Below are 19,196 nucleotides of genomic sequence, written 5' to 3'. Positions count from 1 at the left end.
CCTCATGGATTTGGGAGCCAGGCTGTGATAGCTAAAGAGCATATTTCAGCATGAAAAGAAGGGAGTGAAAGACAGTGAGTAGTGGGGAAAGGGCAACATCGATTCAGTGACCTACAGTTAACAGGACAACATCAATTCAGTGATCCACAATTAACAGGATTGTTGTTCTCCTCCAACAATCCCAAATTCCCAGGTTTTGTGCTCCTGTTAGTATTAATGCAATCTAGGCAGCATGCTTCCTGTGCACAGCAGCAGAGCAGCAGCCACCATGTGCAGACATCTTCCCTTCTATGGATACCTTCACTATTCACTTTTAATCAGATTTAACTCGTTTTAATCAGATTTAACTCATATAAGCTGGGAGTTGTGGCTCACGCCTGTAACCCCAGCACTTTGGGAGGCCAAGGTGGGTGGATCAATTGAGGTCAGGAGTTCGAGACCAGCCCGGTCAACATGGTGAAACCCCATCTCTACTAAAAATACAAAACTTAGCTGGGCGTGGTGGCAGGCGCCTGCAATCCCAGCTACTCGGGAGGCTGAGGCAGGAGAATCACTTGAACCTGGGAGGCAGAGGTTGCAGTGAGACAAGATTGTGCCACTGCACTCCAGCCTGGCCTGGACAACAAAATGAGACTCCATCTGGACAAGGTCATAACTTTTATGGCATCCATTACAGTAGGGAGTGAGTGCTTAATGAAGAATATTGACTGATCCCTGTGGGAATATGGGTATGGACAATCTGGAGAAGTAAAACAAAAGTGAAATATTTGGCCAGGCACGGTGGCTCACGCCTGTAATCCCAGCACTTTGGGAGGCCAAGGCGGGCGGATCACGAGGTCAGGAGACCGAGACCATCCTGACTAATATGGTGAAACCCCGTCTCTACTAAAAATACAAAAAATTAGCTGGGAGTGGTGGCGGGTGCCTTTAGTCCCAGCTACTCAGGATGCTGAGGCAGGAGAATGCCGTGAATCTGGAAGGCAGAGCTTGCAGTGAGCCTAGATCGCGCCACTGCACTCCAGCCTGGGTGACAAAGTGAGATTCCGTCTCACAAAAAAAAAAAAAAATAAAAGTGAAATACTTATGGTGACACTGAAGCATTGTGTTTTTGAGTGGCAGAGTCACAATCTGAACTGCATTGATCTTAATAACAGAACGAATGGCCCATAAGTTTTGTGAGATGTGGATGGAAGCAAATTGATTTGGAGATAGATCAGCATGATTGGCATTTGAGGAATCCTTTGAAAGTTTTCTGTGAAGAATTCATAGAGAATAATCAACATGATTCCAGGCTAGAATGTAGTGCATGACAGCCTTGACCTGCTGTGCTTAAGCAATTCTCCCACCTCAACCACCGGGTAGCTGGGACTGCAGGTGCATACCACCACATCCAGCCAATTTTCTGTAGAGATGAGGTCTCACTGTGTTACCCAGGCTGGTCTTGAACTCCTGAGCTGAAGTGATCCTGCTACCTCGGCCTCCCAAAGTACAAGGATAACAAGCATGAGCCACTGCACCCGGCCAAAAACAAACTTAGTTTTTAAAAATAACTAATTTACTTAAGAAAATACAGAAGATTTGATAAAATATTGACTATAGAATTTTCAGTATTAGTTTTAGAAATCCTTATAAAAAGACATTTTACTCATGTAATATTGGGCAATTTTGGTTATTGAACTTCTTTTATCACTTCTTTCCCATAGCTCTACAAGTGAGTCTGGTTCTCAAAGCACTTGTGATCCACTTGTGACTCCAACAGCCTTGGCTGCCTGTACCAGAGTTGACTCCTGCTTTACCCCATGGTTTGTCCCATCCCTTTGCATTTCCTTCCAGTTTGCTCACCTGGAATTTCATCTTTGTCATCACCTTGACCAACTAGGCACAGGTACTCTTTTCTTTAGCATCAGAATAACATCCATTTAATACTTACCATTTTCTCTTGAGTGTTTTCAGAACAGAAGTCATCAGTCTTAGATAACGTATCTTCAGGAAGTATAAAGCGAGCAGTGGCAAAGTTATCCTGGGGTTGACTTGGCAACACAGGCATAACCTTTACTTCTGAACCAGCTTATGAACCTATTATATAAATTGTCAATGGTATTGAGCTGACATGTTTTTGAATGCTACCTAATAAGAATTTTTCAAGGAAGTTAGTTTTACTATAATTCCAATTATGATCTTGTATTAGTTCATTTTTCACGCTGCTGATAAAGACATACATGAGATTTGGAAGAAAAAGAGATTTAATGGATTTACAGTTCCACATGGCTGAGGAGACCTCACAATCAGGGTGGAAGGCAAGGAGGAGCAGGTCATGTCTTACATGGATGGCAGCAGGGAAACTCCAGTTTTTATATAACCATCAGATCTCGTGAGACTTATTCACTATCAGGAGAACAGTGCAGGAAAGACCTGCCCCACTGATTCAATTGTCTCCCACCGGGTCCTTCTCACAACATGTGGGAATTCAAGATGAGATTTGTATGGGGACACAACCAAACCATATCAGATCTCTTTGAAAGAAATATGTCTGTTCTTGTTCAGCATCCTGAGTCATTACATTAGTAGCAAATAGATTCCAAAAATACTTGGTATTGCCTGATTTCAAAAGCATGAGCACCTTCCACAAAAGATAGGCACAGTCTCAAATTAATTTAAAGGGGTACCATTTTTATAAGTTTAGAAGGAAGTTTAAATTTTCCCACACACCAAAAGTGGCCTTTTATAAGTTTACTAATGTTATTTGAACAATTATTTCTCAATCTTTATGTTCTGTACCAAACCTTTTCTAGGTGATACATTTTGATTCATGTATTAGGTTTTTAACCTACATGTAATGAAGGGAGGAGGAGAAAATCAGATTAAAACCAAACATAGCTGGCTGGGCATGGTGACTCACGCCTGTAATCCCAACACTCTGGGAGGCCGAGGCGGGTGGATCATGATGTCAGGAGATTGAGACCTTGTCTCTACTAAAAATACAAAAAAATGAGCCAGGCATGGTGGCACGTGCCTGTAATCTCAGCTACTAGGGAGGCTGAAGCAGGAAAATCACTTGAACCCGGGAGGCAGAGGTTGCAATGAGCCAAGATCACACCACTGCACTCCAGCCTGGGCGACAGAGCAAGACTCCGTCTCAGAAAAAAAAAAAAACATAGCTGCTGTTAAGCATCTTGCCTTTTCAGCAAAAATGGAGTTTAACCTGCTTTCTCTAACTCTGAGTCATATGTTTGTTTTGGTTTTTGAGATTCAATTGGTAGATACAGAGCAGTTCTATAAAATTCTCTTTAGATGGATACCTGCTTTTCAGTTTATTTATTTGCTTCTGTGATCAATTTTTTGTGAAAGTAACTTTTGGACAATATATATTTAAGAGGCCTGATTGAACAAAACAATTTTGTTTTCAGATATCAAATGGGAATCCAAAGATTATAATATCTTCAAGAAATAATTTGAATTTATTAAACACCTAAAACTAATTTCAATAATCAAAAAGTAAATAGTTTGAATGTCATTTCACCCATTATTTTCACAAAGTATTGGCTCATCTTAATTGCTGTCTTTCTTGTTTGTTTTCTCAACAGCTGCACCACAGTACCTACAGCCATTTGTTTCTGATAGAAATATGCCATCTGAACTAGAATACATGATTGTTTCCTTCAGAGAACCACACATATATCTTCGACAGTGGAATAATGGTTCTGTCTGTCAGGAGATCCAGTTCTCAGCTCAAGCAGACTGTAAACTTCTAGAGTGCAGAAATGTCACTATGCAAAGTGTGGTGAAACCGTTCAGCATCTTTGGGCAGATGGCAGTTTCCAGCGATATAGTAGAAAAGCTGCTTGACTGCACCGTGATAGTTGATTCTGTATTTGTAAACGTTGGACAGCATGTAGTCCATTCTCTAAACACTGCAATACAAGCTTGGCAACAGGTATGCACATTCCATAACAGTTTACAATTTAGTCACATATGATCTTTTATTAGGTTCTGTATGCTATCACTTCTGATAATAAGTTAAACACAAACAAAAATGTGAGAGAATGAAGAATTTGATGGACACCATTATACTTGAGGCCTTCTCTGTTTTGGCAAAGTGATACATGTTATTTTTGAAACACTGGAGAATATGGGTTCTCTACACATGCATTGGAGATCATGCCCACATTTTTGTGACTAATGTACCACATCTGTGTGGAAAGTAACATATTCCCAGAAATTTTTTCCAAGTATTATGGCTTTAGTTTGCCAAAGCTTCAACTTAGCTATGTATCAAATTGTCTAAGTGACCATTGCAGAAATAAAGAACCTGTGTGACCCTTTCTGATGATAAGTATTCCATCTTTTCAAACCAACAAACAAACAAAAAGCAGTGAAATGAAACATGTGAGTACAATACAGTCTTAGTTTTTTCCTCTACTCTCATTCTGACTTTTTGATTCGCTAAAAAGTACTGGATAATGGATTTTTTGAATCAATTAGAGAGCCTTGATTATTTTAATAATTGTTTAACTTTTATTTCTTATCAGAAATAAACCAAACCAAAAAAAGGGATGAAGTATAAGTCTGTGATAAGTGGCATATTTAAAATGGGAAACCTGTCCATGTCTGCTAGCACCAAAGTAACTTCACAGAATATTTGGATGATAATAAGTTCAGTGATTTAAGAACAAATCACTTCTGTTTCCCTTACTGATTTTAGTGTTATATTGTATTTCCATCAAGTTTGTGTTGCTATTTAAGCTGAGACTTTTCCCCACATTTTATATATGTTACACACATTTGTGTGAAGCTGGTTCCCCAAGAGAAATGGTCCTTCATCCCCCACTGACCTCCTTTTGGGATGGAGCAGTTAAAGGGAAGAGGAGCTTTTGTTCTTTAACTTAAGAATTTGTATGGGAATAAATGTTTTTCTTTATATGCATGAAGACCTATACAAGACCAAGGAATTAATTACCTAACATGGCACTACAATAGCAAAGGGAAAGAAGATAACACATCTGTTTTATATTTTAAAAATCTTTTTTAAGGGCATTCCATGGTTTTCTTGTTGCAAAGGACATGCGTAAAATAAGAGCTAGTGTGATCTAAATCTTTGCAGCTGGTTCAAATAGCCATGTGAAAAAAACCTCTATGGATCCAATTTCTGTTTTTTGGTCATATTTTGAACAATGCATTTAATAAAAAACAAACCTAGAAAATATAAAAGAATCATTGATAGAACATTTAAACCCAGGATATTTTTGTCTTGGTATCAGAGCCATTATAAGGGGACTCATGTGTAGCAACTACTGCAAAATGGCCTTCAGAAATACCAGTTTCCTCCCAGGGTAAAAATACTCTCTTAGACACAGCTATACATATAAATAAAATATGGTGCATAAATATTTAAATGTTTTAAACCACATCAGAGTGTGAATGACTGACTGGCTAACATAGTGCCTTGAAGGAATATTCTGAGTTTTTTTTAATGGAATTGTATATTTGATTAAGTAGAGCCATATGTCACGTAGCATATTGCTGACAGGTACATTCTATGAATAGTTGGTTCTGATTTATACAGGGATTTGGCAACGTTAACATCAGCCACAAGAGGATATACTTCTGTAATTGTTGCTGTAATTTTCTTGTTTCCTCTCATGTCAAGGGTACTTGCCACCAAGTTTTAATGTGGTAGGCACCTAACCCTGTATATTCTAAAGTAAATATGAATGTGCACTGCTTTGAAATGATAGGACATTTGACATTGAAATGGGCTTACAAAGGGTTATTAAGTTCATTGTTTCTAAGATGTTCTGAATGTGGTTTATCCCCTTTTGAAGGGGAAGTTTAGTTTCCCAAACTTGGATTTTATTGTGTGTATACTGCTCACATACAGTATAATTGCTGCCAGTGAAAAATATGAATTTAATAAGCAAGCAAAGTGATTTTAGTTCTCCACATACTTTTTATTGGATTCATATTGGAGACAAGTCATTTTTCCCCAGTGTGGATGGACCAGACAGTTGAAGCATGAAACAATTTGGCCTTCCACCTTTAGGTCATGAGTTCAAGATTAACAGAAGCCTTCATCAGTGTCTGATTTCTCTGGCTATAGATTTTCTTTTCTCTTTTATAAATGATGACTGTTTTGTGAAAACAGATTAAGGATCCAAAATGCCACTTGCAATCTGTTTTATATTTCTATGTCACTTTCCCAGATTTGGACAAAATAGTATTAAAAGGGTTTTTTTCTTAAGGTTACACTTATGTGTCTTCTCTTACACCAAAATGGTATCATTGTTTAATTGCAAATGCTTGTATGACACTCCATGAAACTTAAATGTGGATAAGCCATCTTTTAATTACAATTCCAAGTGAGCATTCTGAGGCTCAACATCTATGATGCGACGTCAAATACATATGAACTTTTTAATATTATAACAGAATTTAAAACATTCCAAGAAATGCTTAAACTTATTACAGTTATAATGAACTCTACAGATGAAGGAGCAGTAGAGAAATAGTTCCCTGAGGACTCTGAATATTCTTTAGAAAAATGTAAACAACCCCCTTGTGTTCTTTAATTTACATTTTTTCCTAAAACCCTCATCATTTATTAAAGGTCAGTTTTTAGAGATGAAGAAAGTAATATGATTTTTTTTCTACTCAAGCCCCATCTGGTAACTTAACCTCTGTGTTACCAGCAGATTGATCCCAATTCATTATGAAAACTGAATTTTAATCTCAGGATATGTAACTAAGTGGGAGATTGGAATCATATTCCTTTCTTCATGTCTGTACTCGCACTGAAAGGAAAGAAAAATGTTTACAAGTAGAGCAGTTCATGTTGATTATATAATGCTCAATGGAAAAATCTCATCAAAACTAATTACATACTATGATTCCAGTTTGATTAAAGGTTTGTAGATAAATATATAAAAAAGGATTGGATAGGACAGACTAGAATAGTAACAGGCAGGACATTCAGAAGGGAAAAATTGCTTGAAGAAAATTCACCAAAATGTTAATAGTAGTTATTGCTGAGTTTAAAATTAAAGATTTTTAAAAATCCATACTTTCTGTATTTCCCAATTTTCCCTCCCCTTATTCTCCCCTCCCCTTCTTCTCCCCTAAAAATTGCTTGAAGAAAATTCACCAAAATGTTAATAGTAGTTATTGCTGAGTTTAAAATTAAAGATTTTTAAAAATCCATACTTTCTGTATTTCCCAATTTTCCCTCCCCTTATTCTCCCCTCCCCTTCTTCTCCCCTGTATTTTCTAACTTTGTACAGTGAATATATAATTATAGTTTTACAAATTACATCTACTAAAGTTTTTGTTTGTTTATTTCCTAAGTATGTATCGGCCAGGCATTATGCTGGATACTGGAGATAAAACTGTAAAGAATACAGACGTGGTTGCTGCCCTTCTGCAGCATAAAGTCTAATTATGGAGACAATATTGAACCCATAATGGTGCAAATTAAGTGCTCTGAAGGTGAAATATAGAATCTTATGTAAGCATAAAATAGGAGAACCTAACTTGACCCGGGAGGATCTCAGAAGGCTGCTCTTAAAACCAGCCTTAAAACAGGACTCTGAAAGTTGAATAAAAACAAGTTGGTCAAGCAAGAAATGGAGAAAAAGATGTCCAAGCAGAGGGAGGCTCTGAGGCAGGAAGTAGTTTGATGTGTTGGATGAGTTGGAAGGAGGTCAGCATAGTGCTGGAGGAGCTGGAAAAGGCTAGTGGAGCTGGAGTGTCCTGAACAAATGCCCTCAGCAAATGGAGAGTAGCTCAAGATGCAGTTGGAGGCATGGGCAGGGGCTGGGTAAAACGATTCATCTAAAACTCAACAGCAGGCAAGTTTTGAAATCATTGCTACCAATTAAAAGCCAGAGTAGAGAGTATTATGGTAGATGGCTGATGCTTGTTATGAGTACTTTGGTCTCACTTAACCAGAAACTCTTTTGGTGGTTAGTGTGACTGTGAAGCAAAGTTCAGTTCAATGGGAACAGATGGATGATGCGAGAGGGCTTAGAAGTCCTCAAGGGCCTCTGGAAAAATGAGGTATGTCAGGGCCACTTCACCAACTGCAGCATGGAGCCTGCCCACCTACTTCAAGGGCATTCTGGATGACTAGGAGTAGACTCTGTTTCCCAAGATGAGTCTGTATCCTGATGGGTACAAGTCTGGTCATGGCCCAGGCTGGATTCCAGGTACATTCACCTGTAGTCTCCTTGGCCTCATGCCTCCTCTGTACTTGAATCACCATGCTTCTGAGTTGTATCTGTGTTTACTCCCCTACTTCTCAGTAAAGTGGCAAATGATGGAGTGTGGCATTTTGACATTATTTAGATGCATACGGGAAATAGAGGCCAACTGGAGAAACATGTTATCTCCCATTATCTGCAAATGAATTCGCTACTTATGATTTTTTTTCTTATATTGTCAAGTTAATCATTTATTTAGCATTCTTTTAAGTTTACCAAAAGTATGTTTATTGCTTTTAAGCCATAGTCTAACTAGAGTGATAAAAGAATAAGCACAGAAATACTTTATTACTTTGCCAGTGTTTTAATGTAGCAACAACCAGTAGAGGCACCATTAAATGAGAAAGGAGTTATCAGCACAGGAACGTATTATTAATTTGCTGCGCTTTAGCTGACTAATGAAGGATTTTAGCTGGTTGATGACTATTAGCTGAAACAGATACCGAAAAGTGTTTCAACTCACATCATTTCTCATGAAAACTGCAACTTGGCTTACACTGACTCTGGAGTTGATCTGTTTTTTATGTTCAGCCTCTTAACAATAGAGGGAAAGTTATGGTTCTATTTACATCTCTCCCTGAGCAGATTTACACACACACACATATCCACCCTCCCCCTTAAGGGATCTGGGGATGTTTTACCTAAATGATTCTTACTTTCTGTAGGGTACAAACTGTGGCTTTGGTAATTGGTCTTGATTGTTGAGTTTAGAAGCCGGGAACATGGTAATTCTAGCCTCCAGTACTCTGTTCAAAAACATGCACTACCCAGTACAGCACTCTTTGTAGCATGTTAATTCACTTTAAGAAATGTTAAAAGTTTGAAGGATCTCATTGTTCTTTTACTCTTCAGTGTGTATGATTTATTTTGAGGGAGTATAAATCAAAACACATTCTGGAAACATTTAAAATCTCTTAAAGGTTTTGTGTGTGTGTGTGTGTGCTTATACTGGCAGTATAGAATACTTTGTATACCAGAGCTAATGACAACAGATCTTTTAGGGTTTCTGTGTTGTAACAATCGCCACTGGGCAGACAGCTGCCAAACATCTTGCAATTAATCTGATCCATGTTGGCTTTCGTATCCTTTTTCTTTCAGAACAAATGCCCTGAGGTAGAGGAGTTGGTCTTCAGCCATTTTGTGATCTGTAATGACACACAGGAGACACTGCGGTTTGGCCAGGTGGATACTGATGAAAATATTCTGCTGGCGAGTCTCCACAGTCACCAGTACAGCTGGCGCTCTCACAAATCCCCACAGGTATTTGAGAAACACCCTTACAAACAGCCATTGTTAAGGTTGGGGGTTCATTTCTTCTGCACTTGTGTGCTTGTCCAGTTATTTTCCTTTTTAAGTCTCCGAAGGAACCACACAGCGTAGCTACATCTGACGGAAACTCAAGAGTGTTTAGAGATGGGAGCACACGCTTCTCTTAGAATGGAGTGTTTTCCTGTTTAGCCCGAGTGCTTGGGGGGCAGCAGGGTGTGGTGATGAAGAGGCTGACTCAAGAGCCAGGTTTGGATCCTAGCTGTGTATAACCTTGCTCTACTTTCTGTTCTTCAGATTTCTCATATGTATAATGGGGATAAAAGTAGTACCTATTTCAAAGGGTTATAAGGACTAAGTGAATTCATATGTATAAGGCATTAATACATAAGCATTATGTGTTGGGTATTATTATTCATGTGTTTCTTCAGATTTTTTTCTGTGTGTGTCCTTGGTAGCAGGCACATGCTAGGCACTGGGAATTCAAAAAGAGGTAAGTCACAGGCCTTGCCCTCTGAGGATAGCTCACAATCTGTGATACAGTGACAATGAAAAACTATGTCCAAGGCAGCACTGAGAAAAGACACACCAAAGGATGTCTGTTTTCCAAGTAGTGTAATTTCATTTTCCTGTCCCTTTAGATGGGAATAATTAGAGATATGTGCCCTGTAGCGATAATATGAAGATGAATTAAATACAAAGATGTAGTCTTAAGTGAGCAAAATAAATCCTAGGAAGTACTCTCAAGAATAATGTAATTGTTAAACTGGATAATAAGGAAACTACTGCCTGCTTGTGATTAAAAGAAACTCATTAGATTAGAGAACAAGTTTTCCCATCTGGTCTCTAGACCAGCATCAGACTACATTATACCCTTGGGCTCCAAATGAGGGTAGCTAGATGCTGATTTCTTACTTGTTTTTTCATCAGATTGCCACACTATTGGTATACAATTTGGAAAAGTAGATATAATGCAGTATTTCTTATTTTGTTCACATTAATCTGACAGGACACTGAAATACATGACTTTTTTTCATAAAAATTTTCTCACATGATATGGTATTACACTCATATTTTTAGGGTAAATCACATACCCTTGTTTTCTAATTTTCCTCTTGAGAATGTCCATGTTAGAAGTATTTAAGTTGTTTCTCACTTGTAACATAAAGGATGTTTTGTTTTAAATTCATCTATTTTTGATTTTTTGCCTATAGATTACAAAAGTGAGAGCATACAGGTATACAGACAAAACCAAACAAAAACACCTGTAATTCCAACCACCTAGAGAGAACTCATATTAACACTTGCTGTATAACCTGTTAGATCTTCTAAGTTTCCATTGCCATTGCATTCCCAGCAGTGAATTATGAGGGACAGGAAAGAAGCCTCTGAGAAGCTACAGTAACATGTAATAGTACACTGTACTTGTAGCCACTTCACTGATGCACACACAGCAAGCTCCAGGCCTTAGCCGGTAGAAAGCAAAGCAGGGGAAGCTTAACTCTCCACAGTCATTTGAAGATGCATAGCTTGCATATCCCTCAGAGACCCTCAGGATTCCCTGGACACTGGAGCCAGGATGGGAAGGTGATCATAAGAGAACAACTGGCTCAGGAGTGTGGGGAGCAGTAGTCTTCATATTATAGACACATAGTTTCTGGGTAGAGAGGAGGTCAGCAGGAAAGAATGAATAGACAACCACTGTCACCAGCACACCTTTCATTTTCATACTTTGTTGCACTATTTCAAAGGCCTTTTTGTATTTATTACAAGTTTTATTTTCACAGCATTCCTGTGTAAGATTATTTGTTATGCATATTTTATAGATAAGGAGACAAATAGAAATGTTAAGTTAGGTAGTGGTAGAGTTAGGACTGAACTCCTTATCTTTTAATTCTCAATACAGTGTCACTTCGACTTTGTCTCACTCCCCTAGGTTTTGGCAGCATGATTTGTCTGTTAGAATAGCCAGGCTGTGAAGTTTGAAAAGAAGGGCTGAGAAATCACTGGAATAGTAGGCCACATCTAAAGCTAAACTAATAGGGGATTCTTAGTCCAAGTATGAACTTTGCAAAGTCTTAATTGTGTTACCAAAAATAATAGGAGCTTTTTAATGACAAACTCTAAACATAAAACAGGTATCTAATAAACTTTGTTGTTTCTTTTAAATTTATAACTGCATCTTGTGGATGCAACTTTTAAAATAAGCTGCAGTCATTATAATCTTAAGACTAAAACCTAGATGATATTTATAAAAAACAATGTCTTCTTACTATATTTCTATATGCTAATGTAAGTGTTTTAGGACCCTCTGAAGCCGGAAGCCTTAATGGGCCCAGAGGGTCTTCATGGAATTCCTTACATTCACAGTTGCAGATTCTGCTATGTTCTAATGAGAGTCTATGTGAGGATCAGAAAAACTAGCCACTTAGCTTCAAACTGCACCTGGAGCTTGTCATAGATGCACAATTGAGCAAAATATTCCTTTTTCCAGACTCCAAGTCATATCCTGCATTGCCCAGCAAGCTTCGTTTTAGGAACATTTGTGTCTGCATGTTTATGCTGCCTTGGGTGTTAGTCAATTCATAGTCTCAGGGAGGATTTCTAAAGTTCATGGAACTTAACTCCGTTAAACAATGTAACTAACATTGCAGAGATCAACAAAGTGGCAGTGACACCTGGAAAGGTTTCAAAGAGGTCAAGCTATCTTAAAACCACACAAGAGGTTGCTAACAACAGTTAAGTCCCAATAGGATGAAAAGAAACACGGACACAACCAATTCTAGAAATCCAAAGCTGACAAACCTTTCAGAATTGAAAGTCATAAAATGCTCCTTATAGTTTCTAACACATACTCTGGGGCAGAATCACTTAACATTCTGGATATCTCACAACAATTTCTTGCCTAAACAAACAAAGGAAGAAGAAAACTATTTCCTAGGGAATAATTGAATATATTCAGCTGCACAGAATCATAGATGCCATCACAAAGGGCTCTTAAATATTCCAGTTCAGTAGACTTTAGATCAGGTTGGATGAGAACAATAACCAGCAAGGGGCTGCTCTTCAGAAAAGTATGCTACATTGAATCTAGGGACTAGAGGTGTGAGTATATAGAATGCTTCCCCACAATATAGGCAGTATGTGCAGATCATAGTCAAGGGAAGCTTTGTTTAATTTAGACAAGCAAGCTATAGTGACATCAGCTAGTAGGATCAACATAAAACCAACTAGTAGGATTTATGTAGAGGCTGTTTAACTTCCTTTTTTGGTTAATAGAGAGCACTGTTGGTTAAACTGCTTGGAATAGTATTGCTTTTATCTTTTATGTAAGGATTTACACTTGCTTTTAACCTCAAACATGTACAATTTATGGATTATGCATTTTTTTCAGAATTGCAGAATTCTAGTTACCAATGACTTAATTGTGGTAATCAAACCATCAAGCAAGTGGAAATAGGCTCTAGACAGACCTATGGAAAATAATATAACATTTACCCGAAATGAATATAACAAAAGTTTCATAAGCTCATGAAACATACCAAATATTTAAAACTGCAGGTCAGGAATAGTGGTTCATGCCTGTAATCCTAACACTTTGGGAGACTGAGGCAGGAGGATTACTTAAGGCCAGAACTTCTGAAGACCAGGCTGGGCAACATAATAAGACCCAATCTCTACAAAATATTTAAAAGTTATTGGGGTGTGGTGGCACATATCTGTAGTCCTAGCTACTTGGGAGGCTGAGGCAGGAAGGAGTATTACTTGAGCCCAGGAGTTCAAGACCAGCCTAGGCAATATAATGAGACCCCCTCTTAAATAAAAAAGCAAAGTGTAACAAGGTAAAATTAATTTCGATGAGCAGCAGAGCATCTTGGAAATATTCATTAAACAGAGTGACACATAGTGACAAAAATATAAATCCTATATTACTTGAAAGCAGAGGTGGCAAACTTTTCCTATAAAGGGCCAGACAGTAAATATTTTAAGCTTTCAGGATTTACAGTTTGTTGCAGCTACTCTGTGTAAAATCAGCCATAGGTTATATAGAAATGAATGAGTGTGGCTATGTGCCAATGAAACTGTATTTATGGGCAATAACATTTAAATTTCATATAATTTTCAAACATCACAATTATTACTCTTTTGATTTTTTCCATCCATTTAAAAATGTAAAAACCATTCTCTGCTCATAGGCTATCCAAAAATAGGCTACATGCCAAATTTGACCTATAAGCCTAAGTTTGCCAACACTTGCTTTAAGATTTCTCAGTTGATCAAATTCAGTAGACTAAAGGTTTGATTTAAAATTGTTTTCACTCTGACCTCACTGGTATGCCTATCATTTGAAAGCTTGGTACAAAGTTCCAGAAATTGAGAAATGACCGATAATCATTTAAATCTAACTTTTATGTAATTAACCTGTACTCACCAAATTACAGTAAAATATTTTTGTTATACTCATTCTGGTCCTAATCAGTGTATAACAGAAAGTTCTCCAGTTTTCTTTTTGTATGTAACAATATTTTAAAATGAGACCTGATCATTTTTTCATTTGTCTAAAATGGAAAGCAACAGGTTTTGAGTATCTGCCTATCTTTTAGTAATTCCAGCCAGTTGTCAGTTTCATTAACAAGACTGTAATTCTTAGTTACTGTGCTTTACAAATCCATTTGTATAATGCATGTATACATATGTATTTAGAGAAAGAGCATATTTCTTGTTGCCACAGTAACAATTTAAAAACTTAAAAAGCAGACTTGGGGGACAAAGAAATACTTTGCGTTGCCAAAGCTGATAAATTTTTCAAGTGTTCTCCTACGTGTGCATGCATGTTAAAGTTTGTTTAGAAAAGGCAAATGAATAGACACTACTACACACTGGAGTTGCTAATGGAATTGATACTTTATTTCTAGAAAGCAGTTGGGTAAGAAACTTCAAAGCTATTAAAATTATCATAGACTTTGACCCAGTAAGTCTCCCAATAGTAATCTACCCTCTGGAGGGAATGCAAATTAAAACAAAGATTTTTATACAAACAAAGTTTATCACAGTTTGTCACAAAATATTTAAAGCACCAAAATGTTCACTTTTAAGGAGTTAAGTAAAATCTGGCATAAGACTATCTTATAGATATATTATGGGATCTTTACATTTTTACATGGAATGGGGGAAGTGCTACCTATCATATCATATAAGTCAGAAAAGCAGAATATAAAATTCTATATATACAATGTGATCATAACAACACACAAGTAAATGCATTAAAAATACTGGAAAAAGACATGTCGAAATGTTATCACTGGTTGCCTCTGAATGTTGAGTTAAGGTGATATACATCTATTTTTGTCACATTGTTATGTACTTTTCAACTTCTTAATAAGAACAAAGAAATTAAATTTGAGACATTAAGCACCAAACACACCCAAAATTCACATACAGACTAAAAGGAACTCCAAATACTAACTCTTAGGAACAGCAGCAAGTGTAATGATATATCAAGAGTGGTTATCTTTATTACTTCTTATACAAACTATGGCAGTAGTTTTTCTCAATTGTTCTCTTAGTTAACAGTTTTGCCCTGTTTTAACTCTGACTTATCTTGCAGACTACAGCTGAAGTAATTTTCCTAAATACTTTGTTACACTTTCCTGTCCAGAAACCATCACAGGCTACACCATGATTTATTAAATAATATCCAAATTATCTGGCATCCAAGGCCTAACTCAGTCTTTTCACAGGCCCTCCTGTCGGCCATTATTTCTCTGTAGCTGTTTGTTTAGTCTCCCTCACGTTCATTTTTTAATCAGTATATTTTTATGTATTACCTATTGTGTTTAAATATATATATTCTTCTAAGGAACTTACTATCTATTGAGGGACCCAGAAAAGTAAACAAAGTATTATAGACATGACAGTATCTATCAATCTATCAGGATATCACTGCAATAGTTCAGGACAGAGAGAAATGAGGGGTGACTAATGAAAACACTAGCCGTAGGGAAGAAATGCCAGGGAATCAGGAAGTAAAATCAATTGCATCTGGATATGAACAAAGTCTTAATGGGAACCCAAAGGAAATGTTTCCAAACCCTACATGAGGATGGGAATCTGGCAAGGCTTCCAGACAGAAGGGATATTTGTATTACATGTTAATGCCTTGGAGTTAGCTAGGCCAGTGAAGTGAGGGTGGAGGCAATATTCCAGCTAAAAGGACCAACATGTGTGAAAGCCACAGAGACACAAAACAATATGGCACAGAAGGGGAACTTGACTAATTTGGCTACAGTGTAGAGTACATGTGTGGAGCTACAAGAGGGGGAAATAGGCTAAGGCCATGAGGGCTCTTGTATGCGGTGCTAAGAAGTTTTAATGCTGTCTTCAGGCCATGATAGCACAAAGGTATGATAATCTACATACCCAGAGAGATCAGAGTTAGCTTTCCACAGAAGCTGAGTTTGAACAGTAAGTATAGGTTGCCCTAGTGGACGATAGTGGAGGAAGTACACCAAGAAGCATCAGGGAGGTTATATAAACAGCAAGTTATGGTCAAGGGATTTCAGTTTTTGTGCAGTGTAACTCAATCATAAAAATTGCAGAGGAGATATATGCTGGTCCACTGGCTCTTAGAGTGGTAGTGGTGGGGAACCCCTGATTGTAGGGATGGCCAACTTTCATGGTGTAAATACTCCAAAGCTTATTTCAAGCTACCAATGGTTTGACCACCAGTTTGCAAAATCTGTGAATACTTAATTGCTGGTTTTCACAAACAAGTATGAGCCAGCTCCAGCACACCACTGTCTGGCGGAGTTATGTTCTCAAGACCCTGGGAATCCATTTCAAGAAGATATACATCTATGTGATGGGCAGCTCTTGGCTACTGAACGGGTTTAAGTAGAGGAATGCCATGATCACAGATGTGTTTCAGAAAAGTTCTAGTGTATTTGAGAAGAGAGTCTAGTGAAGATTGAGAATACAAGCAGAGACTACTGTGGGTACTGCTGCATAGTCCAGGAGTGAGAGAGATTATAGTAACAGAGCTAAGACAAAGTAGAAGGCATAAAATGATATGAATGCCTAAGAAACTGATATTTCTGTCAATAACAGCCACACATTCTGAACAGAACTTAAAAAACAACAACAACAACAAAACAAACAACAACAACAAAACTACCTGAAGGCTCTGGAGACTAAAACAAAGGCAGATTTTGGAGGAGAGTCAAAATTTTGAGCAAGTAATTTGCAGGATGACTTTCCCATTTTTTTGACTTTGCCTTGAGGCAACCGCAGTCACGGCAGAACGGGGTGGCCTATCATCTTTCTGGCCCAGGGTACCAGGGGAAATAGCCAAGCATCCAAGGATGCTAGAGAGTGAAGAGAAAACCCTGGAGAGGAGAAAGCCATAAAATAGGAACATAATATTTTTAAATTTGGCCCAACTGTTCAGCTGACTGCTGAACCACACACATGCTTGGGGCAAACTGAATGCAGTTTGTACCCAAGGCTTAAAGAAGTAAACTAACCTGAGCTGCTGCTCACCCAAGTATGAGAATTTCCAGTTTGAGTCTAAACAAGTTAGTTACCTGTTAACTACAACATCAACACTCTTTGGAGCAGTCATAAGAGAATCCAGAGTCTCCACAACAAAACATGTACAATGTCCATAATATAACCCAAAATTACTTGACAGGTAAGAGTCAGGAAAAAGAAATGTTACTCAGTTTCAAGGGAAAGACAATTAATAGATGTTAATCCAAAGATGACCCAGATGTATCAGACATGTACTCTAAAGTGTCTGTGTCAAAGGTGAAGGGATTTTACAGATGTAATTAAGGTCCTAAATTAGTTGATTTTTAGTTAATCAAGAGAGAAAATCTTTCAATGGGCCTAAGATAAAAACCCTAAAAGAGTGATTGGACCCTTTTGTAAGGGGAGAGAGGCATAGAGGCTCCTGCTGGCCTTGGAAAGCAAACTGTCATGTTATGATGGCCTATTAAGAGGGTCCTGGGGCAGGGAGCTGTGGGAAGCCTCCAGAACCTGAAGATGGCTGCCAGCACCAGGCAGTAAGAAGTTAAGGCCCTTGTCTTGTAGCCACAAGAAAATAAATTCTGCCAACAACTTAAGCAAGCTTGAGTAGAGTCTTCCCAAGTCAAGCCTCCAGATCAGAATGCAGCCAACTGACAGCTCATTTGGAGTCTTATGAACCCTAAACAGAGAACGCAGCTAAGCTATACATGGACTCTTGAGCAACAGTCACTGTGAGAGAGTAAATGTGTGTTGTTTTAAGCTGCTAAATTAGTGCTAATTTGTTACAGAGCAATAGAAACATAATACATGGGCCAAGCGTGGTGGCTCACGCCTGTAATCCTAGCACTTTGGGAGGCCGTGGCGGGTGGATCTCTTGAGTCCAAGTGTTAAAGAGCAGCCTGGGCAATATGGCAAGATCCTGTCTCTACCAAAAAAAAATTAGCCAGGTATGGTGGTGCACACCTATAGTCCCACCTACTCAGGAGGCTGAAGCGGGAGGATTGCTTGACCCTGGGAGGCAGAGTTGGTAGAGAGCTGAGATCACACCACTGCACTCCAGCACTCCAGCCTGGGCAACACAGCAAGACCCTGCATGAAAAAAATATATATGTGTATATATACATGTGTGTGTGTGTGTGTGTGTGTGTGTGTGTGTGTGTGTATATGTGTGTGTGTATATATGGAGACAGGGTCTTACCCTCTCCCCATATATATATAAAGTACATGATGGAAGAATAAAGTAAATTTGAAGATACCAGGAACATCATTATGAAACTACTGAAAACCAAAGATGAAAGAGGAAATTTTGAAAGCAGCCAGAGGAAAACACATTACCTACAACACATTAGGAGAACAACAATCAAATTACTATGGACTTCTCTTTAGATACCACGGAGGCTAGAAGACAGTGGAACAGCATCTTCAAATTGCTGAGAGAAGATTTAACTTGATAGAGGTCTGCTTGGAAGATATTTGGGAGGTTAAAATAACTAGGATTTGATTATTGATCATGGAAGAGAAGGGTCTGGTTTGACTCTGAGATTTCAGACTTAGATTATGTGTTGCTAGTTTTGCTATTGGCCAAGACAGGGAGCTGAGTAGGAAAATGTTTGAGAGACAGATAATGGGGCAGGGTGTAAGAGCACAACAGAGTAATCCTGAAAACCATTTTAGACACATTGAATTTTAGGCTGCTATAGAGGGCAGGAAGGATGGTATATTAGAAAAAGCACAAATTTGAAGCCATAAATACCTGAGTTTCACTCCTAAGGTTTGATAGCTGCATGAAGAATGGACAGTTTCTTAATTTCTTGGAGCTTCAACTTCCTCTTTTGCATAATTAAGTGACTTGTAAATATTCCATGAAAAACATTTATAAAGCTCCTAGTAAAGGACTCAGCTTGGCTGGGTGCAGTGGTGGCTCACACCTATAATCCCAAAACTTTAGGAGGCTAAGATAGGAAAGATAGCTTGAGGCCAGGTGTTTGAGACTAGTCTGGGGCAACACAGCAAGACCCTGTCTATACAAAACATTTTTTTTAATTAATTTATTTATTTTTATTATACTTTAAGTTCTAGGGTACATGTGCATAACGTGCAGGTTTGTTACATACGTATACTTGTGCCATGTTGGTGTGCTGCACCCATCAA

The 19,196-nt window shown here is 38.1% G+C and overlaps 1 protein-coding gene across 1 annotated transcript in view; it reads left to right on the top strand.

Moving 5' to 3' along the window:
- The window catches only part of VPS13B (vacuolar protein sorting 13 homolog B (yeast)), an 873,819-nt gene that overhangs the window by 764,904 nt on the left and 89,719 nt on the right, over positions 1–19,196 (top strand). The window contains exons 41-43 of the mRNA XM_011931782.1: positions 1,704–1,885; positions 3,585–3,934; positions 9,351–9,512. Of these exons, the coding sequence (XP_011787172.1) occupies positions 1,704–1,885; positions 3,585–3,934; positions 9,351–9,512 (694 nt within the window). The remainder of the gene's footprint in view (positions 1–1,703; positions 1,886–3,584; positions 3,935–9,350; positions 9,513–19,196) is intronic.

Source organism: Colobus angolensis, unplaced genomic scaffold, assembly GCF_000951035.1.
Source record: "Colobus angolensis palliatus isolate OR3802 unplaced genomic scaffold, Cang.pa_1.0 Scaffold121, whole genome shotgun sequence".
In the NCBI taxonomy this organism is placed as follows: domain Eukaryota; kingdom Metazoa; phylum Chordata; class Mammalia; order Primates; family Cercopithecidae; genus Colobus; species Colobus angolensis.
This window is presented reverse-complemented; position numbering and strand designations above follow the sequence as displayed.